Raw genomic sequence first — 24,657 nt, 5'->3', positions numbered from 1 at the left:
TCTTGGGTGGCCAATACTGCTTACTATTGCTTTTGGTGTTCAGGCAGCTCTGGAAGACCAGTGTTAGCAAGTGGCCTTCTGGAGCCCACGTGCAATACAAAAAGGATGACTAGAATTTGTGTTTGTGAGTGAAAGCCCAAAGAGATTTACTATCACTCACACTGGCCTGGGTGGTCTGTTTAGCAGTCACCCCAACTCAGTAAAGCTGCCAAAACAAAGTTTCAACTTGTTTTATTAATTACGCTCCCCTATATTGCTACAAAGCAACAACTAATGGGTGCTCCAAATACCCAAGTTTCCATGCCAATACTTATCTGTTTTTCTGTGCAGGTATCCATTTCTACCTAGCTGTCTTTTCCCCAACTTCTTGCACCTAGTATCTTCAGTTCTTCTCTTATGTTGGCACCTGCCCTCATGAACTTTATTTTGCTCCTACTCATTAGGCCTGTGCGAACCAGCAAGTATTCACTTTGAATTTGGCTTCAGACACTTCAAAGGGACAGTGATTCGATTTGGTGATTTGAATCAGTTCTGATTCGATTTGTCCAATTCGAATTTGGAGATCTGGCGCCAATTCGGAGATTCGGCCATAGACTATAATGGGGAATCACTAAAATATCTACAACTTTATAATTTTTTTGTAGATTTGGATGAAAATAGCAGGGATGGCAGCCCCTTTGGAGGGCATAAAGTCTGCTAAGTTTCAAGGAGATAGGTGCAGGGATTTCTGTGAAAGTGCACCTCAAACTCTTGAAAACAAAACTCATATCACTTGTGTATGTTAAGGCAGAATGGGATGAAAATAGCAGGGATGGTAGCCCCTCATGCAGGCATGAGGCCTGCCAGGTTCCAGGCAGAGTGGTGCAGGGGTTTCTATGAAAGTGCACTTCAAGGTTCTGAAAGCAAATTAAAAAAGCAAACAGGTGCCAAGTGAGGAGGGTAGCACTCACTCCATCTACACGTGGCGCTTGGGGAACCCCAGCAGCAGGAGATTCACCTTCAGGAACATCAGTTGCTCCACCAAGCCAGGATCCAAAGATGTGCAGTGGGGTGTCACAACATCACCAGCAATGCTCTTGCTTGGAATACTGGTCGCTGGACAGGACAGGTGTTTCAGGGCAACCGTGGTCATATCCTGCTGCACCTGGCTGTGGGTTGCCCAATAGGCCAAGGGGTCACAGTGCAGTGGCTCCATGTCCTTGGTGATATAGGCAACCACCAAGGCCTCTGCATGACCTGCCTGATGGTGCAGTCTGGTGCCTCTGGACCCAAACATTGAAGCCATGCCCTTGGCCCACATTGGCAGTGGCTGTGGTGCAGGAGATTGGCTTGTAGTTGGAGAGCTGGCAAGGGAAAGTGAATCCCCCTCTGCCACATCCCTCCGCCTCTACCCTTTTGCCTCCCTGAATCAGTTCACCAGCACCTCTGTCCAGTGATTGAAGGTTTGCTGCTCCAGATGCTCCCATTCACCCTCAAGTTGCACATGCCCACCAGCACATGGATCGTACTGGACCACAATGGATCTAGCCATTGTTTGATGCCCTCCTTCAGTTGCTTCACCAGCGCCTACACATCTGGTGAAAGCCCCAGCCAGGAACATCGATCCCCTGGAACTTCTCCATTTCATTTTCAAGCTCCTTCACTACAGGGATCACCTGGCTAAGGAGGCCAGTACTGAGACTCTTGGTGGCCTCGGGGAATGGCTTGAGGACTGCCAAGATCTGTGAGATGGTATTCCACTCCGTTTTGTTAAGGGGCCCACTGATCCCAATCTTCCCAGCCAAGGCCATCTCATGGATAGCATTCTGTTTCTCCCCCAGCCTTTCCAGCATCAGGTATCTGGAGTTCCACTGAGTCTCCACATCCTGCAAGATTTTGTGCTGTGGGATGCTCAGCTCTGCCTGTTTGTCCCACAGCATCTTGCCCCCTTGATGGCCCAGTGGAAGTAGCCCACCACCTTCCTGCATTTCAAAATGACCTGACTGGTAGTGATGGCACTGTCACTGAGAGCCCTATCCCCCTCCAAGGCATCCCTGACTATGAGGTGTAACTTGTGTGCCACACAACAGATGCCAACAAAGTTGGCATCATGGACTGCCTTGACCATACTGGCCCTGTTGTTGGTGACCATGAATTTGAGGGTGAGCTCACCCTGCCCAATGAGCCACCCCTTCACCACGCAGTTCATGGCCACCATGATCTCCCATGCCATGTGGGATTCATCCATCACCTCCACTTGAAGGAGAGCCCACCAGTGTGCTGACTGATCACACCAGCGCCCTGTGAGGGAGAGGTAGGCTTGCTCTCTACCCCAGCTGCTCCAGATGTCTGAGGTGAAGTGCAAGGCTACCTGTGAACCTGCCTTCCACAGGTCTTCCCTCAAGTACTCCCTGCATGCCTCATACAGGGAGGGCACCACCGTCCCGCTAAAGGTGGTGCATGTGTACACTTGTTACAATGGGGCCATGAGTGCCATGAGACTCCTGAACCCTGGATGCTCAACAAAGGAGAAGGGCTTACCATCCAGAGCAAGCATCTCCCCAATGCTCTGAGTGACCTCGCGCACCTTGGGAACGCACCCCGCCTTTTTTTCAGCCTTTCCCCCACTGGTCCAGGGTGGCCTGCCTCTGCTTCTTGGGGATGGGGGCTTTGGAGTGAGAGGGGGACTTCTTTTTTGGCACACTCCCACTGGTGCCAGGCTGAAGAGGAACAAGGGCAAGGGGGTGCTGCTTCCTGAGATGCAGCAGCATCGCCATGGTGGTGAAGTGTTTCACCTCCTTGCCACAACTGATCTGCTTTCAGCAGTGCTGGCAAGTAGAATATCTGGGATCATCTGCCACCTCAAAATGATCCCACACTACACTATACACCTGCTTCTGGGTTGAGGGCGGGGATCCTTCTTTATCCCCCTCCTCACCAAGCAGAAGCACAACAACAGGAGGAGCTGAGCCACTTGCCCCCACAACCTCCTCTGAAGTGTCTTCCAGAGAAGGAGACCTGCCTCTAGGGGAACTTTGAGGTATGTGGAGCACAAACTCAAATTCCCCCTCCTTTCCCAGAATTTCCTTCGCTATGGCCCTCAGCTCCTCTGCTTCCAGATCCAGCTTCTCCTCTGGCATGGGAAGGCTCATGCTGGGAACTGAAATTGGGGTGGAGAATGTCATGCTGCTGCTAGTTAGTGGTGTACGTGGTGGTGGTGCAGGTGCAGGTGCAGGCACTGCTACCACCTCCTTGCTCCCACTATCAGCAGAAGACTCATCGCTGCCAGGAAAGAGGGTGTGTCTATGTTTTGGGCAGGGGGAACTTGCAGCATTCCCTCTGCCCCTTTTCCTCCCCTGCCAGAAGATCTGACACCTGCCTTTTCAGCACGCTCCATAATGTTTGGTGTGCTGCAAAATGTGTGTGTGTGTAATATATGTTGCACTTTCCTACACAGTGATGACACACTGTCAGGGAAAACACAGATTTCTTTTTGTGGGGGGAAAGAATCAAGACAGATTAACAAGAACAAATAAGAGGATTTGTGGGAGGAGAATAAGTTGAAAGGAATGGATAGGGATAAAAATAGGGATTGTAGGCAAGGGTAAGTACAAAAGGATTGGATACAACTTACAAGAAGACAGACTTTCTATCAAGAGACTACCTAGTGAGCCAGAGCCTTTCAGCCGCTGCTGCTTCAAGAGAGAGACAGTTCACAAAAAGCACAGATCACTTGCAACACAGCTTTATACGTTGTTTCTACATCTCTCCCCCAGAGCACTGTGATTGGAAGGGAACTCAGAGAAAGATCACAGTCACTGGCCAGCTACAGATGTCAATATCAGAGCAGTCTGTCCCCTCCTCTCAGCCTTTTCCATATATGGAAGATCACCCCATCCCCCACCCTCTTCTCAGTTTCTATTTGCTGCAAGCCTTCCAAATCTCCGAATCTCTCTGAATCTCTCCAAATCAGTTTGGAGGCTTCCAATTTTATTTGGACCTTTTAATGGGTCTCCTGATTCAATTCAGATTCAGAGATTCAGCTGCTGAATCAGGCCGAATCTCATCCAGATCTAATCGGCTACCAAAGCTTCGCTCAGCCCTACTACTCATCCCTTCTTGTACCAGCTTCTCTGCTCATTAATGAATTTTTACTTGTTACATTTCTTCCTGAGTCATCTAGAGGTCAAGGAGGCCTGTTATTCCCCAGCTCTTTTTTGGTGCCTTAGCTTAACTATGGCTTAGCATAACTATAGATTAGCACATGGGTGGGCAAAACACAACCCATGGACTGGACCTGACCTGATCTGCTGAAGGATTTTATCTGGCCTGTGGCAGGTCCCACTGTCCCACCCACCCCAGGCGAGAGGCATAGCCCGGGCCATAGTGTGTGAGCCTGGTCCCACTGCCCCTGGGCATGCAAGGGCTGAGATGGCATGGAACAGTGGCCAAGCTCCATTTCCTGGTAGTCCCAGCAGTAATGGCTCCTGCTGGCTGCCAGTGCCACACCCAGCCCCACTGTCTGGGCATCCTGGTCTATCTGCCCTACACCCACCATCAGTGGGCAAGACCCCTGTGGGCAGGGCACTTGCCCAGGCAGCTGGGATGGGGCTATGGGCCAGCAGGGAGCAGTATCCAGGAGCAAGATGGGCATTCAGTGCCAGAAAGACTGCAGGATCTTGGGTCAGTGACAACATGTGGTCAGGGGCAGGGCCAGGGCAGAGCCACAATCTGCTGCCCACATGCCTGTATGACAGGCGTGGGTTCCATGGGCAGGGAAGTGCAGGGATAGAAGCTCTTCCCTAGTCCTGGGCCCGTGCTGTGACACTGCCCCAAGATCCCAGTTCTGGCCCCAGACACAGCTTCCTGCCCACCCAACTGAGTGCCCTACCTGTGCAGTTCCTAGCCAATCTCCATGGAGACCCTTGGGTCATGGGCTGATGACAGCTTGGGGCCAAGGCCAGGATATGTTGGGAGTGCATCATGGCTCTGCCCCAGACCCAGGTAGATACCACCCCACAATACTGAGGTCTCCCTGGAGACCAGCCAGGAGCCACATAGGCAGGGCATGTGGCCAGGCAGATGTAATGGGGCTGTATCTGGGGTTCAAGGTAGGATCTTGACGGAGTGACAGCGTGGGGCCAGAGCTGGAGCAGAGCCGCAGTCCACTATCTCCATGCCCCTGCCCACGGAAACGGTGCTTATCACAGGAGCATGTGGGCAGCAGGTTGCGGCTGTGCCCTGGTCCCACTATGTCACTGCGCTATGACCCAGCGCCATAATCTCAGTCTTATCTACCTGTCCTGCTCCCAAACACTGCTTCCCACCTGCCCACATCCCCATCCCACATAGAAAGTTTTGGTGAGTTTTTACATAGTGCGGAGGGGAGAGGGGTGTTGACCTGGCCACAACAGCTCAGCAAAACTCCCTATGTGGCCTGCAGGCCCAAATAATTGCTCACCCCTGGCTTCACATAACCAGAACTCCTAAAAGGACAAGAATTGGGGATAACCAGCTCCATGCTGAAATTATTCAAATTCAAGACAAACATTTTCAGAATTTTATTTCTGTAGAAATGTTTAAAATTCTAACATTTATTCTGAATAGTAATACCGCCTTGTTTGAATTGTTGGAATTTCCTGGGGACTGGTCATTTGGAATTTCACCCAGCTCAAGTTTTTGGTAGATAAAAAGGCACCATTTATTTAAAATCATAGAATCATGGAAGAGTAAGGCTGACAGGAGGACAGAAGGTCATCAAATCTATCTCCCTGCTCAAGGCAAGATCATCCTTATCTAAATTATCCTATTGAATAATACAACATGGGGCTGGGGCATTACACTAAAACCATAGGGTTCTAGTAATTATAACATAGAATCATAGAAAGTTAGGGTTGGAAGGGACCTCAGGAGGTCATCTAGTTCAACCTTCGGTTCAAAGCAGGATCATCCCCAACTATATCATGCCATCCCAGACTTTGTCTACCCAGGTCTTAAAAGCCTCCAAGGATGGAAATTCTACAACCTCTCCAGGTTGCCTGTTCCAGGGCTTTATTACCCTCCTTGTGAGAAAGATTTTCCTACTATCTAACCTAGGTTTCCCTTGCTGCAACTTGAGAGCAACGCTCCTTGTTCTGTCATCTGAAATCACTGAGAACAGTTTAGCGCCATCCTCCTTGGAATCAACCTTCAGTTAGTTGAAAACCCCCCTCAGTCTTCTCTTCTCTAGACTAAACAAGCTCAGGTCCCTCAGTGTCTCCCTCAGTGTCTCCCTCAGAAGTCAAGTTCCTCAGCCCTCTAACAATTCTTGTTGCCCTCTCCTGGGTTCTCTCCGGTTTGTCCACATCCTTTCTGAGTGGGGGACCTAGAACTGGACACAGTACTCCAGATGTGGCCTCACCAGTGCCAAAGTATCACTTCCCTCAATTGCTAGCAACACTTCTACTAATGTAGCCCAGTATGCTGCTAGCCTTCTTTGCAATAAGGGCACACTGTTGACTCATACACAGCTTATTGTTCACTGTAATCCCCAGGTTCTTTTCTGCAGAGCTGCTGCTTAGCCTGTTAGTCCCAAGTCTGTATTGGTATATGGAATTGGTCTATTCTAAGTCCAGGACTTTGCACATGTCCTTATTGAACTTCAGGACATTTCTTTTGGCCCAATCCTCTAATTTGTCTAGTCACTCTGAATCCTAGCCCTATCCTCCACCATATCTAGTGCATGCCACCCAGCTTGGTGTTATCTGGAAACTTGCTGAGGGGGCACTCCATCCCGTTTTACAGGTCACTGATGAAGATATTGAACAGAACTGGACCCAGCACCAACCCCTGAGGCACTTCATTTGATACTGGCTGCCAACTAGACATCAAGCCATTGACTACTGTCCTGTGAGCCTGACAATCTAGCTAGTTCTCTATCCAACTTAGTCCATTTGTCCAACCCATCCTTCCTTTGCTTGCTTGCAAGAATGTTGTGGAGACTGTATCAAAAGCCTTGCTAAAGCCAAGGTATATCACAGTCACAGCTCTCCCCACTTTCACAGAACCAGTCATCTCATCACTGAAGGCAATGTAACATGGTAATACTAAGAACAGTTGTGTACGTATGTGTGTGCATGCCTAGCACCAAGTTCAATAAATCTGCTTGTGTTTAGGACCACTGGATTATCAGCACGTGTGTGAGAGGTATAAAATAGTGAAGGAAGCAGAGCATCTTTTGGTTAAGATAGCAGCTTGGGACTCAAGGAATCTGAGTTTAAGTCCTGACTGCTGCAAGATTTTATCACTGAGAGACCGTCTCTTTTGCCTTGTTTACCTTCTTTAAAATGGATGTTCAGCTACTTCTACTCTCATCTAGTTTGATTTTAAATGTTCTAGGGTAGGTCTCTCTTACTATGCAGTTACCCAGCAGAACAGAACCCTAACTTTTTTTGCAGCCTCTAAGGGTGACCATAAAACAAAATATGAATGATTAGAAATGGAATAGCAACACTGAATGGGGGGTTTTTTTCTTCCTTTTTTCCAGGTTTTTAGAGTGTGGGATATACAGACCCTTTCGCTACTTCAGGTCTTCCATGATATTCAAGGAAGACCTGGAGAAATGCAGATTTATGCCATGGTATTTGACAATACCCACGGCAAACTGATTACAGGTACATTTATCTAATTAGTATATTAGTTTGCATACTCTTCATTTTGTCCATGTTATTAAACAAATAGCTAGAGAGTGATTGTCTGCACATTAACACCTTAAAGTGGTTTTCAGTGTCATGATGTGGCTCAAAGTTGCGCCACTTCAGGGCAGGTTTATCTCTGATCTGCACTGCCCAGCTCCTGTTCCACTGAGGTGTGGTCACTCCCCACAGATGTGTTGCCCAGGTTCAAGTCCTCCAGTATCCCAGGATCTCTCTCACCGCCACCTGAACAGCAGGGATAGAAGCCTGTCCTGGCTCAGCAGCCTTCTTGTGGCAGATCACAGCTACAGCTCCTAGTCCTGCCCCTCGTCACTAGGCCACTAGTGACAAGTCACAGCTGTGCAGGTGGGAAACAGTCAGAGAACATTTCTAAACTAAGGGTGTGACTGCTCCAACTCCAAGATAGCACCATCAACATTTGTGTGCCTCAGAGCATAAGGTGTAACAAGGCCTTGTGTGTGAGCATGCCTAGTGCCAAATTCAGTAAATCTGGTTGTGTTTAGGACCACTGGATTCTCAGCACATGTAAGAGGTATAAAATAGCGAAGGAGACAGAACATCTTGTGGTAAGACAAAGCTTGGGATTCAAGAAATCTGAGTTTTTACTGGCATCCCTGGCACCCAAGCTGTCCCTTGCTCCTCTCTCCATTTTGACCTTCAAGCTGCAAAGTCTAGACTTTAAACATTGTTTGCTTTAAATCATGGGGAGGGATATTTAACCCAATGTCCCAATTCTTCAGAGAATGTTATAGCTAGAGTTGACTGACAAGTGATTTTGTTTTTTCAGAATTTTATTTCTGCCTAAATTAGACATAGACACAGACAATTTATTACAAACTGCAAGAGCCCCAAGCCTTTGAGCTATTCAGTGAAACGGCATTCTTGTTGGTTTTGCTCTGAGGAACAGGAGAGGGTTTTTTAATAAAGGCAAAAAACCTGAAAAGGTGTTGATTTAACTGAGCATCTAGATGGTACCAGGATCCCTGGCAAATTACATGAGGGTATAAGTGGGCCATGTACCCTGCTGCCTTGGATAAGCATAGCTTCTTTCTCAGCTTCTCAGACCAGTTTTATTCTCCACAAAAACAACCTTGTGTCCACAACAAAACAGAAGAACGCAGCCCAAAACCCTCTGTCCCTTACAGCTTTTATGAGAGAATCAGATTTAAGTCTGGGCTTCTCTCCAGCATTCACCTCTCAGTTCTTAACTCTATCTGTAAATCTACCTTCAGTAGCTTTTCATCACTTCCAGCTGTCCCAAGCCTCCCATCCAGGCAGATTATTATCCACTGATCTTCTTCAGCTGAGTTCTGAGTTTTTGAGGGACCCAAAACCTCCTTACTGGGGGAAAGATCCTGCAAGCTCATCTCAAGACAGCCAGGCTTGGAGTCACGAGCCTAGAAACTCCAAAAGCCTTGCTCCCATTGTGACTGTTGAGATTTTTTGGTTTGTCAAGGTTTCTAGGAACTCTGCTGCAGATCCTGAAAATGATACCAGACAGAGACAGGGCTCCTAGAGCTTTCAAGCAGAGAGCTAAGGGCCATATTTTCAAAGGTATGTAGGTGCCTAAAGTTGCAGATGGATATCTAGTTGGATTTCCAAAAGCACCTTAAATTTAGTCACTTAGTATATGGCTATATGATGCAAGGCAGTATCAGGCTGAGAACATATTATGCTTGCTTTTCATTTGCCAACTCTCAAACCAGAAATCATATACCTGAGAGGCAAAACTTATTGTTGTGCATGCAGTACCATGCTAACACAGCTGTCCTGCTTGTGGTTCAGAACCAAGTATGGCAGCTCAGCACAGTGCTACGTTGAGAAGTACTCTCAGTCCTGTATCCTAATTGATCAATGGCAGTTAGGCACCTAACGTCTTTGAGGAGCTGGTCACATAGGACTTGGAAATATTGAGTGGAGCGGTGCCTAAATACCTTTACAAATCTGGATTGTAGACTGTATTAATCATACTATTAAAATTATTCCTCCCTTCTAGAAAGGACAAGAAATCTAGGTTATACATAAGAAAATTAATCCTGTTTCTTACTTGTATTTATAAAAGAGATCTCAAGAGTTTAGTCCCTGGATGTCTGTAGAGCATTATAAAAACAAATATTTATAGATGAGCTCAGTACACTTTAATGCTCTATTTCCATATTGCCACAGAATCTATTCTAGGTTTTTTTCCCTTGCAAATGCCCTGCAAGTTCCTTTTCTGCTTGCATATCCATGGCTAACCCCCTACTCTTGTACTAGTTTAATTAGGTTACATTGAAAATACACTATACACTGGCTTGTGAGGTTGTATATGGAAAGCTTTGATTCTTCCTCAAGAATCATAGAAATTAAGGGCTGGAAGGGACCTCAAAAGATCATCAAGTCCAACTCCCCTGCTCTGGGCAGGAATACTGCTGAGATCAAATTATCCCAGCAAGGTGTCTGTCCAATCTATTCTTGAAGACTGCCTAGGTTGGGGACTGCACCACCTCCTTGGGAAGTCTATTCCAGATTCTGGTCACCCTTACATCCAACCTGAAACCATCCTCTAACAGTTTAGGGACATTGCTCATTGTCCTCCCCTGTGGTGCTGTAGTGAACAGTTTTTCTCCCAGCTCTTAATATTCACTCCTTACATACTTATAGAGGGCCACCAAGTTCCCCTCAGTCTTCTCTTCCCCTGGCTGAACAGTCCCAGATTCCTTAGTCTTTCCTCACAAGGTTTGTCCTCCAAGCCCTTAATCATTCCTGTGGCCCTTCTCTGGAGCCTTTCAATATTCTCCACATCTTTTTTGAAGTGCAGTGCCCAGAACTGGACACTGTACTCCAGCTGGGGTCTCACCAGCATTGAGTAGAGAGGAAGTATCACTTCCTTAGCCCTCTCATGATGCATTAGCTAATGCATCCCAGTATGCTATTAGCTCTGTTGACTATAGCGTTACACTGGCAGCTCATGTTCATCCTGTGATCAGCTATAACCCCGAGGTTCCTTTTAGCCATTGTACTGGCCAGGACATCTCCCCTTCTAGCCTATATTCATGTTGCAGGCCACTTCTTCCCAGATGAAGCACTCTGCATTTATCCTTATTGAACTGCATCCGGTTCTACTCTGCCCACCTTTCCAGCTTGTTCATGTCTGCTTGGATCTGCATCCTGTCTCCTAGCATGACCGCTTTTCCCTATAACTTAGTATCATCTGCAAACTTGGGCAGTGTGCTTTCCACATCCTCATCTAAGTCATTGATAAAGATGTTGAACAGCACAGGGCCAAGAATCAAACCCTGCGGTACACCACTGGCCACTTCCTGTCAAGACAATACAGACCTGTCCACTAACTCTCTCTGGGTTCGACCCCTTAGCCAGTTCCCAACCCACCTGATTGTGGACTCTGCCAGCCCACAATCCTCCAGTTTTTTTTATAAGAGGGTCATGGGAGACCATATCAAAGGCCTTTTTAAAATCCAAGCATATGACATCAACCATCAACCCACATCTAAACGATTCGTTACGTGATCATAGAAGGAGATGAGGTCGGTCAGACACGACCTGCCGTCAATGAAACCATGTTGGCTATCCTTCAGCATCATGTCTTCTGCCAGTCTCTCACAAGTGGATTTCTTGATCATTTTTTCCAAAATTTTACCTAGTATCAAGGTCAAACTGACCAGCCTATAGTTTCCTGGATCTTCCCTCTTCCCCTTCTTAAAGATTGGCACCATATTGGCCCTTTACCAGTCTTCTGGGACCATTCCCAAGCTGCAAAAGTCTTCAAATACCTTTGCTAATGGTCCCGCAATGACTCCAGCCAATTCCCTCAGCACTCTTGAGTGTAGTCCCTTCTGGTCCTGCCGACTTGAAAACATTCAGCTGCTCTAAGTGCTCCCTCACCAGTTCAACACTGACCAATTATTAGTTGGCAATAACCCTTTCCCTCCCACCCCCTCTAGCATCCATCCAGTATCTAAGCAGGCGGGTGACCACCATTTGCATGCAGGAACACTGATGCAAAGTATTCATTAAAGAGTTCAGCTTTCTTCTGTCTGTTATCAGCTGGGCCCCACATTCTCCTTGGTCTTCCTCCTGCTCCCTATATATCTAAAGAAGGGCTTCTTATTATCCCTGATTTCAGTCACCCACCTGATCTCAGTCACCACCCTTGCCTTCCTTATCCTCTCCCTTCAAATATGGACTATACCTGTGCATTCCTCCTTGGTGACTGACTACCCCTTATTTCCACTGTCCGTAAGCCTCCTTTTTCTTTTTTAAGCACTCCTTGACTCCTCTGGTAAGCCAAGAGTGCTTCCTGGACTCTTTACCACCTTTTCTGCATACAGGAATAGACCTTTTCTGTGCTCTGAGGACCATTCCTTTGAGGAACAATCCCCCTTCCTGAACTCCCTTCCCCTCCAGTCTCTCTTCCCATAGGGTCTCTCCCACTATTTTCCTAAGCTCATTTAAGTCAGCCTTCCTGAAGTCAAGCACCTCTGCCCTACTGGCTGACTTTCCTGCCCTACAAGAGATAGTTAATTCTATCATCTCATGATCACTAGCTCCCAGATTACCCTCAATCCTCAGATCTCCCACCAGGTTGTCCCCTTTGGCTAGAACCAAATTCGAAACCAAATTCATTCATCTGTCTTCGTCATGGTTCTCACAGACTGTTACCTTTCCAATCAAGGGCCTGTATGTTTTCATTATTTTGCAAAATGCTGCACACACTTTTGGTGCTGTATAAACAGAGGCATTGAAAAAACTGACTTAGATGGATTTCTTTTATTTAGTGGGAATTGGATACTGGAATTGATTTTAATGAGATTTGTGTCAATCAGGTTGACATGTATTAGTGTTTATGTCATATTGACCTATTTTTGGACCCCAGGATTCATAGCTCCTGTTGATGGTGCAATTAGGGGAGCTATTTCTATAGAAGCTAGGAAGATGGCTGTCTAAGCAAGCAGAATATTTAGAGGCAGGTTCTATTTCATCTAGGCATCTAAAGCCTTCTCTTCACCATGGCAGCAGCCAGTCCCAGCTGAATTTGCCTCTCCATACTTAGAATTTTGCTGGGGAGGCTGCTCTGTGCTCCTCACCATGGTTTCTTTGAGATTCACTAGAGAAAATCAGCTTCTTGGGACAAGCCTGAAATAGCTGCATTAATGAATATCTGAGTCTGGAGCCTCTTAGTGGATTCAAGTGGTGCAACACGCCAAGGACTATCCTCCCTGGTACTGACCTCTGCAGCAATATAGATTATCATTCATGGATTTAATTGTGATCCTATCCCATCCTGCTTGAATTCCTGCATGGCCATTTAATGCGCCTTCATTTGAGCTTTATCATTAAGTCAGAAAATGTAGCGAGGAGGAGGAGGGGCCATACAGCTTCTGGATTACCAGTTTTGCACAAACTTGGAATCAAATTATACTTAAACTCTTAACTGTTTAAGTGTGATTTACAAACCTAATACATGGAATAAGATCTGGCCTTTAGTAATTATTTAATGCTAGTCTTGGAGGGATGAATATTTTCTACTTTTTTCAGATAGCCACCGTTTGCCTGAACTAATGCCACAGACAATAAACTCTTAATATTTCTTAAAGAATTCAAATTAAGTGTTATGATTTACATAAAGCTTATCTATATCCTGGAAGTGAAGTTGATACAGTCACAAAATGTTTGTCTGTCTCACCATCTATAGGATCATCTGTCATTGATATTTATCCTCTAACCCATATGATACAAGATACAAAACAAATCCCACAAACACATGAGAAAAGCATTAATGTACTGGCTTACAACTGGGCTTTTCACCAAGTTCTCACCATTTGTGCTGAATCTATTGTGAAGGTGAGTATTCAGTTGCACCCTTCACACTGAAAAAGAAAAATTGCAATTTCTTTTATCTTATAAAAATTACTGAGCGATTAGATAAGAGTTAATCATGTTTGGTATTCAAGCCATTCTCTTTGGAGATATTTTTACACAATAATACTCCTGGGAAGTGATAATCCTTGATAAATAATCTATTTACATTCCTCAGCATTACTTGTATCAGACAACCCTTTTAACTGACCAGCAGAATGGATGTAATTAGTGTCTTGTTTCACTCCAGGGAACAGGAAGATACATCAGGTGTGGGGAGGTGCTTGTTTTAATTGTAAATTCATTTTCCTGTGGTTGGGCTTTGACATACTCTACCATTAGCAGAATGTGCTTTATATGCATATCTAACATAATCTATTAAATATCTACCATTGGCTATTTAAGCTGGGCTTCTATTTCCATTGGTATGCCTATCCATCAGTTTTCTAGCCAGGTGAGTGACCTTTGTGGAACTTACACATGGGTTGCAGTTGTTTTACCCCCTTCGCTGTAGATGCCTAGGTTGAGCATGGCTGCCCACTGGCTGGGTATGTATATGACTATGTACACGTGTTCTTTGTGAAGGTATAACTGCATGCAAGTCACAAATATGTGACTGCCTGTAATGGCAGCAAACAAGTTGTTTAACAGTTGTGAAATCTCAGAATGCCTCAGTGGAATGATTGGTAATTAACTTGAATCAGCTGCAATTAACTTACAGGTGCACACAGCATTGTCCCAGGGAAAAAGTGTTAGCACATTTGATCTTGCCTGTTCCATGGTACTTAAAGTAGGACAACAGACTGTATATCTGTAAGGTCCCAGGACAAAAGGCTTTCTCTTGGGAGAAATGCCTCATCTATTCACACCCTACGTGTGACTATTCCACCCTGCTCAAGTATCTTAAGTATGTAGGGACCAGATCTTTTAGAACCTTGCAGGTCAGAACCAGCACCTTAAATTGTGCTGGGAAAACTATTAGAAGTCAGTACAGATGCTGGAGGATTGCTGTTAAATGCTCCTGGTGACACACTGCCATCAGGTCACTTATTCTGCATCAGCTGCAGCTTCTGGACAGTCAGATCACACAGCTTGAAATAAAGGGTTGCAGGCTTCTCACCAGATGGAGCTATGGAAAGGTACTCATACACCCACCATTGCCCCTTGAAGTTCCAAGTACAGTAGAGTATCCAGAGGCACCCCAGTACTGTAAACCTAAGTGACAAGAGGAGGCTGAGCCCCTTGATAGGTGTCCCAGTCCCCATCAAGTCAAGTGGTCTGCCCATCACAATCACCTCTGTCTGTTTTGGATTCAGCTTCAATTGTTTCACCCACATCCAATCCCCAACTGTAGCCAGGCACTGGGAAAGGACAGAGACCTCAGGGCTTTTATCAAATGAGAACTAGAAGCAGAACTGGGAGTCATCATCAGCGTACTGATGGCACCTCACTTTAAATCTCTGCACAATATACACATCAAACAGGTGAACCAAAGAGTTGTCTGCAGGATTCCACAGAAAGGTCCTGAGGGCTGAGGGGGATTATGAGCATTCATTCACCCATCCCCACCCTCTGGGACCTCCCTACTAAGAAAAAGTGGAACCAATTAAACAAGGTCCTGTGAATAACCACTAGATCATGTAAATCATTTATCTGCACCTCAGGGTCAGCTGTATCAACTGTAGCTGAAAGATCTCGTAAGATCAGAAGGGTACAGTTTTCCCTATATAAGAAAATTGTTAACCACAACCACCAAGGCAACTTTAGCCAAGGCTTTTACCTTGTGTTGTACTCAGGGTAAAAGCCAGACTGACAAGGGTCCAGGAATACAAAGCATCTAGATGGACCTGGAGCTATAGAGCAGCTACCCATTCAGTGACCTTTCCCAAAAAAAGGAAGTTGGAGATGACGTGATAACTGGTTGAGGAGTCAGCATCAAGTAATGATTTCTTGAGTAGGGAATGAATAATCAGATATGGCTCCTGAGTGTAAAAGGGAGAGATGGGCTTGGTGGGAGGATGCTGGGTGAGAGACAGGGAAGACAAGCGAGGGCAAGGGGACAGGCAGCATTTGGTAGGATGAAAAGTAAATGTATTTTTTTAATTAGTTTAATTTTTTATAGATTTGGGAACTCGAAACAGGATATCAAGTATACCAGATTGAAGATGCCCATGGGCCGAATATTGAAATAACATGTGCAGTGATTGAGAAAAGTGGTTTTCATTTTGCTACAGGGGCATGTGATGGTAAAATAATTAAATAGTTATGAGTGTCCAATTAACCTCTCTTTAAAATATGGAACTATATTGTGACCCAGATTCTGAAAAGTTTTCCTCAAACCACCTGAAATCAGACTGCACTAAGGTTCAACATTAGTCCAGTGTCAAGAACTATCTGAAAACCAGTACTATGCTCTGTGCACAAACCTCTACCTCATCCACTCCTCTGTACTAAATGTTAACATTAATAGTAATTAGGTTGGGCTATAATGTGCAAGAAAGGCCAGAAACTAACTTTCCCAACTTAAATGCTGATTTAGGGTATCCCTACACTGTAGTCACTGAGGTATAGTAGCTAGCTCTGATAGAGGTATAGTAGCTAGCACTATAGTAGCTAGCTCTGATAGCACAGTAACCAAAGCATCAGAGAACAGAGTAGGTGGATTGCTCAAATATTCCCAGCTTCTCAGATATGCTTTTCAGCTCTCGTTGAGCTTTGTCTATACTGCTATCAGTACCTGAGCTAGCTAAAGGTACCTTGGGTATGACTACACAGGCTGCAGCCACAGTAGTGTAGCATATCCTGTCACTTTAAGCAACAGGGTGAACAAACAGAGGGAAGAAATCATTGAGCTTTCTTCCCCCATCCAATCCTCTGTTCTGCTTTCTGTTCCCTCAGCCACTGTACTGCCTGTCCCTTCCCTATCTGCCATATGCAACACAGAGGGTGCCCATGCCACTTGTGGCCTGTGTGCCAGCAGTTGGTCACCCCTGCTTTGGTAGATGAAAAATACTTGTCCAAACCTGAAAAGAGTGTGTGAGTTGTCAGTCCTGGGAAAAGATAACTCAAAGCTGGGTCCAACTTAGGCATCAGGCCTGGGAAAGGTGATTTAAAGGTTCATGAAAAAGTGGCTATTTGTACAGGCATGGGGGCAGCCATCTAGCAAGCTTCTTGTTTAAGGGGATCTTCCTTTGAAGGGCCTAGGAGCTACAGCTGAAATGGAATGAGGGATAGAGACTGTAATTAGTCTCCTTTGAACCTACAGCATTGTACTTCCCAGATATAATAAGAGTCAAGAACAAAACCATGTGTAATGTCTCTCAGTGTCAAACTTTGGTGGATAAACCTTGAAGTAGTTTGGGCGCCCAGCAATCCTGCTGAGAAGCAACCCTGTGATATATATTTCTTAGGTCAAATGAAACAGGGAAAATTAATTCTGTTAAATCCCGAAGAAAATAGCTTAGGAGTGTAACTTTGCATTTAACTTTGTTTTGGAAACCTCGTTATCATTTAGCATTGGCTGACTCTGATGTGCTTGAGTTCTTAACATTGTATTGAGGATAAACATCAACTTTCAGTTTTCCTGGCGGTCTTCTTTTAAGAAAGGGGAAGAGATGTGAGACTAGGGTTCCATCTGCTTGTGAGGACATAATTGAGTATTATGAATTCAACAGACTACCCCCCACCATCTCTCACTGAGCAGCCTTGAACACTGTAAACTCCTGTAACCCAAAATGCTACATTAAAACAAACAAGACATTATGTTTGGGTGCAGGTACAGATTCGGAGGAAGTGGAGTGATGCAGTCACACCCCCTTCAGCTGTATGTTGCACGTGTGAGTTACTGCTTTTGTGCAGCTCAGGACCCCAAAGGGTGAATGTTGTCTCCACCATTTGCCCACTTTCTCCCCTGCCCCTCTATTTGGCACGGAGAAAGGCAAATGGAAGTGGTATTCATCTCCTGAGGTGCAGAGCCATGCAAAAGCAATGGCTCTGGCAACAGTCCACATTGGCCAAATGTTATTGATTCAGAAAGGAATCAGTCCTCAGAATAAAAACATAAGCCGAATGCATTTTCTTTAAATCTTTTCTGAGTCAAAAGTAAGCAACCAATTTTGCTCAAACTTGGGAGAAAAATTTGAGGAAATTCTCAGCAGGGGATGCTTCAGTCCAAAAGACTATTAATAAGAGAATTGTCTGTAACTGGAAAAAGGTCGTTAAAATGAAAGTGGAACTCAGCTTTATAGGGCACTTACAGAAGATATCGATCAGGTTGTAACTTCAAGTGCTTTACACAAAGCACTTAAAGTTACAGCATCATTGAAACCTAACAAAAGTGTGGCTCCTGTGCATGTGGACTCTGTGCCTCCATGCATTGACAGAGGCCAGGTGGCAGGAGGTGCTGTCACCTGTTTGGTAAGCCAACCAGGACTCTGGAAACCCCCAGCTGGCTGTCAGGACAATCAGGAGTGGTCTGGTGGCTTGTGCGCCCCCAGAATCCATGCCATCAGGCACCAGGGGCCTTCTCCCTAGGCCCCTGTCCCATCACCAGCTCTTTCACTGGCTCTGGTCACTGTCAGGAAGCAGCAGACAGGCAGGGGCTTGCAGCGCCAGCCCTCAGGTGGCACAGGCCAGGCCAGCTCCCAGGGCTGGCATGTGAGGGGTGCCTTGTGGGACCTGGCACTACAAGCCCTCACCCACATACCACCTTTTCACAAGAAGACCGGGTAGGAAAAAGACCTTTCTGGCAAGAAGTAGTGGGCGAGCTGAGAGTGGGTACTGATCCCCCAAGCAGGGTCTGACACCCGCTTAGCCCCCAGCCCAGGTAACTACCCTGGTGTGCAAGGCATGGGGGCTGACATCCAAACCCCCAGTCTTCCCACTACTGCTACAGTGTCTCCAGGCTGGGGCAAGGGTGCAGCCGGGCAGTGATCAGGGGTTAGGGAGGCTTGGCCAGCCCTCCCCCATCAAGAAAATATCCATAGTGCCCCATGGCACCAGTGCGGAGGGGACACACTCCCTGAACCCCGCCTCACCCCCCACCACACCCCGAGTGGAGAATGTCTGCCAGCTATTTTCTTGCAGGCCAGGGAGCACAGGCACTCTCTCCCTCCTTCCATGGCTGCACAGGGAGGAGACTCTCTGCCTCCTCCCTGTGGCAGATTAGGGACATGACAGATAACAGATAACCCTCATATGGAACTGTATACAAGTTCCCTAAGGTGTTCTAGAGCAGAGCGCCTTAATTTGTTACCTGATTAAATGAGGGTTACTTTTTCTCATGATCGGCCATTTTAGAAGCACTCTGCAACCCTGCGCATGTGTTACATCACAGCTGTGGAGTGCTTTCAGGGGCCAGATCACATGAAAAATGTCACTTCTGTCAGCACCCATAGTGGTTGCTGACCATGAACATTAGAATATATACTACTACACAGCTGAGTCTTTTTCCCACGTATTATGTGGCATACATTCATTTCAGGTTATCAGACAAGATTCATAGATGCTAGGCTCGGAAGGGACCTCAACAGATCATGGAGTCCGGCCCCCTGCCTAGGCAGGAGACAGTGCTGGGGTCAGACGCCCCCTGCCTAGGCAGGAGACAGTGCTGGGGGCAGACGACCCCAGGCTGATGCCTATCCAGCCTTCTCTTAAAGACCCCCAAGGTAGGGGAGAGCACAACCTCCCTTGGAAAAGACAAGGCCTCTCAAATGTATTCTCCAGGACTGCACTGAATTTTTCATCATGCTTTTAATAATTTTGTAATTGTTTCACTAAACTACATAATTCTGCTCGAAATGTTTATAAATACCCTATGTAGCACACTTTGGGATACTCAAAAACATTTATGAAAAAAACTACAAAAAAGATATAGCTGTTACCACAGAGCATACTGACCAAAGCATTTGCTCAGCTCTCTGCATCTGAGATGCTTTTCCCATATGTGTTAGGGGCTAGACAGATAATGATACCTGTTGCTGTGAGAAGCTGCTTACCCTGCTAAAGTTGGGGCCACATGAAACTGCTTTCTCAGAAACCGTGCTCCAGCTTTTTCTGCCCTCATCTCTGCCTGAGGATCTAGCTAACCATGAGGATCAGTTTTTTGCTGCCATTCAAAATTGGAAGTTATCTTTCTTGCTGCCTCCCTTTCTGCTTTTGTGTGGGACCAGTACTGGAGCAGGAACAGGAAGCATGAACTACTCTTAGGGAGAGAAGAGTGGTAGCTAACAATATTGGGAAGCTGATAGGCTAGCTAACAAACATAAAAAAGAGCGGTAGGCTAGCTAACAATATTGGTAATGCCTAGTAAACCCTATATTACCAAGGTGTATGCATGAGCTCTCTGAGAAGAGGAGGGAGGGATGAAATATTCTATTTTATTGCTCTCCTATTGCAAGAAAAGTGCTTTTGCATACCCATAATTCAGCACAGAGGTAATATCACTTGGCAATCAAACTAGAACTTTGACTTGAACATTTTTTTTTTATTTTAGGGGCTGACCTAAAATAACAACAAAGACCAGATCCAGACATTTAGGCACGTGTGGCTCATGGCACCACAAACCTCTTTGCAGCACCACACACCACATGTTGCACATTAAACCATGTGCCACACTGCTAATTAGCAGCTCGGGGGCAAAATTTACTACCGGGATTTCCCACTAATGAAAAAAGAAGTGGCACAAAACACACCAAAGTCCTATGTGCCAAGATAAATGCAGAGACAGGGGAGCAGGCAGCCCATGCTCCTGCCACACTGCTAATTAGCAGGTAGCATACTGCAGAGCCTCCATGCTGAGGCCCCCAGGGTCCCAGCCAGCCACTCCCCAGCTGGCTGGGATGCAGCATGCCTCAAGATGCAGAAGCAGATAGCCCTGGACTGACTGCTATCCTGTCTCCACATACCTCAGTGCAGGGGCTCTGCTGCAAAGCCAGCCAGGGAGCTGCCTGCTCCCCCATCTCGAGGCACCCTGTACCCCAGCCAGCCAGGGAGTAGCTGTCTGGGGCACAGGGTGCTTCAATATGGGGGCTCCTTGTGCCTCAGTGTGGAGAAAGGGGAGCAGCCAGCCCAGGGAGTTGCCTGCTCCCCTATCTTGAGGCACATTGTGCCCCAGCCAGCCAGGAAGCAGCTGGCTGGGGCACAGGGTGCCTCAGCATGGGGGCTCTGCAGTGTGCAGTCCTGGGCTGCCTGCTCCCCCATCTCCATGTGCTGCTCCCTGGCTGGCTGGGGCACAGGGTGCCTCAGCGTGGGGGCTGCCTGCCAGCTAGGCCTGCGCTGAATACCCCATGGCCCAGCCAGCCTCCTCCCTTCCCCCCGCAGCACATGAGCAGCAGGACAATGTTTCCCACTGCAAGCCACACGAGCAGGGGCATTCACTGAAGCACAAAGTAACAGCGCACATTTGTGCCACTACTGTTTGTGCTACTGTAAACGCATGCCCCTGTTCGTGTAGACATGGCCGAAATATCCATTTGGGGTCAACTTGATTAAAAAATCCTTTTTTTTGACAAAAAATATTGTCCAGAATTTAATAAAATGTGTCTGGTACAAAGCAAAAATGGTTTTTTGGGGGTCATTGTTAACTACTTTTGAAAACAGTAATGGAGACAGGCAGTCTTCAGACTTACAGCACAATTGGCTCCTGAAAACTGCATCTTAAGTCGAAATGTCGTAACTCGGAACCAGTTTTCCCATAGGAACAATGTTACAAATGGGGGACTGGCTCCTTTACCATGCTCAACACAGCTGCGTGCAATAGGTAAGTCTGTTGTGGTGGGGGGAGGGGGTGGAAAAGGGCTTGGAAGGGCAGATCAACACCCCCAGCAGTGAGGGAGGGATTGTGGCTGGGGCAGGGACCAGGGCTGGGGCAAGCACTGGCCAGGAAGGGGATGGGGCAGCTTGCACCACTGTGCACTGCCAGTCTGGGAGCTGCTTGTGTGATGGCTTGTCCGGCAGTTCTCACCACTGCTCCCGCCACCGGTTTGGAATGAGGCCGGGCCAGCTCCACTGCACAATGCAGCGGCTCAGTTTTGCATCAGCCCCGCACTGGCTGGGCGAGCAGTGGTGGGGCACAGCCCCCACTCCCAGTGCCTTCCACCTTCTGCTTTCCACCCAGGAGCACAGCCTGACGCAGCCCTGGCCCCATCTGCCCTGCACAGATCCTGGGGCACACATCCCTACTCCATGCCTTCCCAGACCAATGGCAGGAGCAGTGGCAAGAGCCGCTGGACAAGCCGCCACATGAGCAGCTCCCAGACCAGTGGTGCACAGTGGCGCGAGCTGCCCCACCCCCTCCCTGGGCAGTGCTTGCCCCAGCCTCGGTCCCAGCCACAATCCCTCCCTCCCTCACTGCGGGGGGCATTGATCTGCCCCCCCTCATACCCCTTCCCTCCCCCCCACCACAACAGACTTACCAGCTAGACTCAGCTGTGTCGACTGTCGTATAGGCGAAACCGGTGTGGGAACCTTGAAACAGGATATCAATTTACAAATGTTGTAAATGCCCTTTGTCGTAACTCAAAAAGTCAAGGACTGCCTGTATTTAGCAATAAAGGTCTAGATTCATAAGGGGCCTTAGGCACTATTCCCATAACTAAGGAAGGAAAGGTAGCAGTACTCTTATGCCCTACAGCTAGTGGTTAGAGCACTCATCTGGGATGTGGAGACCCAAACTTAGCTCTTTCTCTGCTTAAGCCAGAGAAAGGGGGGAACCTGAGTAGCCCACCTGCAGCCGAATGCCTTAGGCACCAAGGATCAGATTCTGTTCCTCCTGTTAGACACCTAAGAATGATCCTACTCTACCCTGCTCAAGATCCTGTGAAAAGGTAACGCACCTACTCTGATAACATGCCATTATCTTAGTCTTAAGGCTAAATCATAAAAAACAGCAATCAGGAAGTGAGGCCATTCACCTTTTGCATTAGATGCTTTATAGTGACTCAAGCAGCATGGAATAGGATCACACCTAGGCATCTAAGTGGACTTAGGCACCTAATAGGTAGAATAGGGTCTGTCCCAAAATATGAAGTCATTGGGCAAAATCCTATTCCTCTTATGGGCATCAAAGTGGATTTAGACACCGACATGTGATTCTATTCCACCCTGTTCCATTCCCTGGAAATCCATCTATTTCTGTCACTGTCATCTTACCCTAAAAAGTGAATCACAAAACAAAGCAGCAAGGTGGAGGAGGACCCACCTACCTTTTGCATTAACAGTTTTTCAGGAACTCAAGCAAGGTGGAACAGAATTACACTTAGGCCTGTAAGTCCACTTATGTGCCAAATAGATGGAGTAGAATCTGCCCTAATCTGTTTCTGGCCCCAATAAATATCTAAGTATTTATATATGTAGCAGCTCCCACAGGAGAAATTGAGAGACTCACTATAAATAACCCTTGACCAAGGCAGTCTGTTAAAAGGTGAGAGACTCATGTTCAAGTCCTTGCTTTGAATGAGACAGCAGGGAGATATGTTTTGTGCATGTCCCTGCATCTCAGGGAAGTTCTCAAAACATAGGGTTGAATTCATGTCTAATTCTGGCTGCTTTAAAACTGTATTTTTGGTGAAAGAGAAAATGATTTGCCAAAATTAAATTCACTCAGCTCTACTATTAGCTTAAAGAGAATTTCAGTCAGGCTTGGATGTGCTAATACTCTGTTCATTAAATATGTTGAGCTTAATGACAGAAGAGAGCAATGCTCAACTTGAATTATATGAAATACAAATTAAACTTGTAGGAAGACTGTGCTTTCTAAAGGTCTTCACCAGGACTAGGCATCTATTATACAAATGGAAATAAGGTGCCTGTCCTAAAAAGCTTCGGTTCTGAACTGCTAGGATAAGCAATCTCTAGGAGGGAAGACTTTAGCAGTTTGCAGAAAGAAAGTAAATCTGTCATCCCAAATTTTCCCTTCAGTTGCACGAGACATACAAGGCTCTCTTCGCTCTGCCTTCCCCCACCTCCCCTCCCCGCTTTCTGCAGAACCTTTCTGTAAGTAGGTTAATTTACAAACACACTGCATCCTGATTACAGGCTTTTGTGAAGCATTATTTTAAAAAATCCCAAGCTCTAGACCCCAGGAAATAAGATATGTGGAATCATGATTTTTCTTCTTTTTTTCTGTTCGGGACTTCTCAGGTTTGAGAGTCAGAAATACATATTTGTGTTGTCTTTTTGTGTTTTTCTCTACTACCCACTTCAGGAACAATGAAAATTTGGGATTTTGGAAGTGGGCAGGAGATTAAAGCTTTGCCTCTAGCACGAGAGAGCAGAGAAGATGAGCAGTGGCTGCAGCTAGTTTATCTGAAGGCTAATGAAAGTCAGCACATGATCCTGGCCTTGGAGCAGAGTGGAAAGATCAAAATTGTTCAGGTTTGTTTGGGTATTTGTTTCATTTTGTAGCTCCTAGCTCTAAGGGCCAAACATCTTTTTTCATGAATCAACTGTCCAAAGAATGTTATTTTTCTGCATTTCACCTAATTAATTATCTCCTTTCTATTAAAAATGTTAACGTGTTTAGTGTTCCACTGCCAGATTTTCAGCATTCTGATCACTTCTTTCTGTGCTCCCAACAAACCGGAACATTAATATTTTTCTCATAGCAATTAAGCTTTGCTGAATAAATATCCAAACCCTCTGCCACAGTAATTAGATTAGTTTTTGTTCATTGGATAAGGGCCAGATCCTGCAACCACTTTTATTAGCCAATTACTGCATGCACTGAAGAAAACAGGAATTCTCAAGTAAGTGAAGTTATCCACATGTGCAAGTGTTTCAGGTTTCCATTTCAGGAATAGAGAACTGTTATCCTCCCCTTTCCTTCAGATGCTAAAATCCAAGGCTCACCGTAACAGGGTCCTGCCCCGGAGGTGACCATGATGCCCCTGGAGCCCCTTCAGCCTCCTCATCATCTTCCCTTTCTTTCAGCAATCTTCCCTTCCACTTGCCTGTCACACCTTGATGTAATTATGCTTTTTGGAAGAGGGAGACTATTCCAGGGCTCCCCAAGCAAGATGTCATACTCATAAACACTGGTGTCACTGCTCATTGCCTTAAAAGCTAATTAAGTCCAAGCCTTTCCGATCTGACCAGTCATTGGGCATTAAACCCCATTGTCCAATCC

The 24,657-nt window shown here is 46.3% G+C and overlaps 1 protein-coding gene across 1 annotated transcript in view; it reads left to right on the top strand.

Annotated features, from left to right (window-relative positions):
- Window positions 1-24,657, top strand: part of WDR64 (WD repeat domain 64) — a 155,899-nt gene that overhangs the window by 90,514 nt on the left and 40,728 nt on the right. Inside the window, exons 11-14 of the mRNA XM_006022889.3 lie at window positions 7,505-7,631; window positions 13,369-13,517; window positions 15,655-15,778; window positions 23,737-23,906. Coding sequence (XP_006022951.1) covers window positions 7,505-7,631; window positions 13,369-13,517; window positions 15,655-15,778; window positions 23,737-23,906 — 570 coding nt within the window. The remainder of the gene's footprint in view (window positions 1-7,504; window positions 7,632-13,368; window positions 13,518-15,654; window positions 15,779-23,736; window positions 23,907-24,657) is intronic.

Source organism: Alligator sinensis, unplaced genomic scaffold (assembly GCF_000455745.1).
Source record: "Alligator sinensis unplaced genomic scaffold, ASM45574v1 scaffold534_1, whole genome shotgun sequence".
NCBI classification, from domain to species: Eukaryota; Metazoa; Chordata; order Crocodylia; family Alligatoridae; genus Alligator; species Alligator sinensis.
The sequence above is the reverse complement of the archived record's forward strand: the minus strand, read 5'-3'. Positions and strand labels throughout refer to the sequence as shown.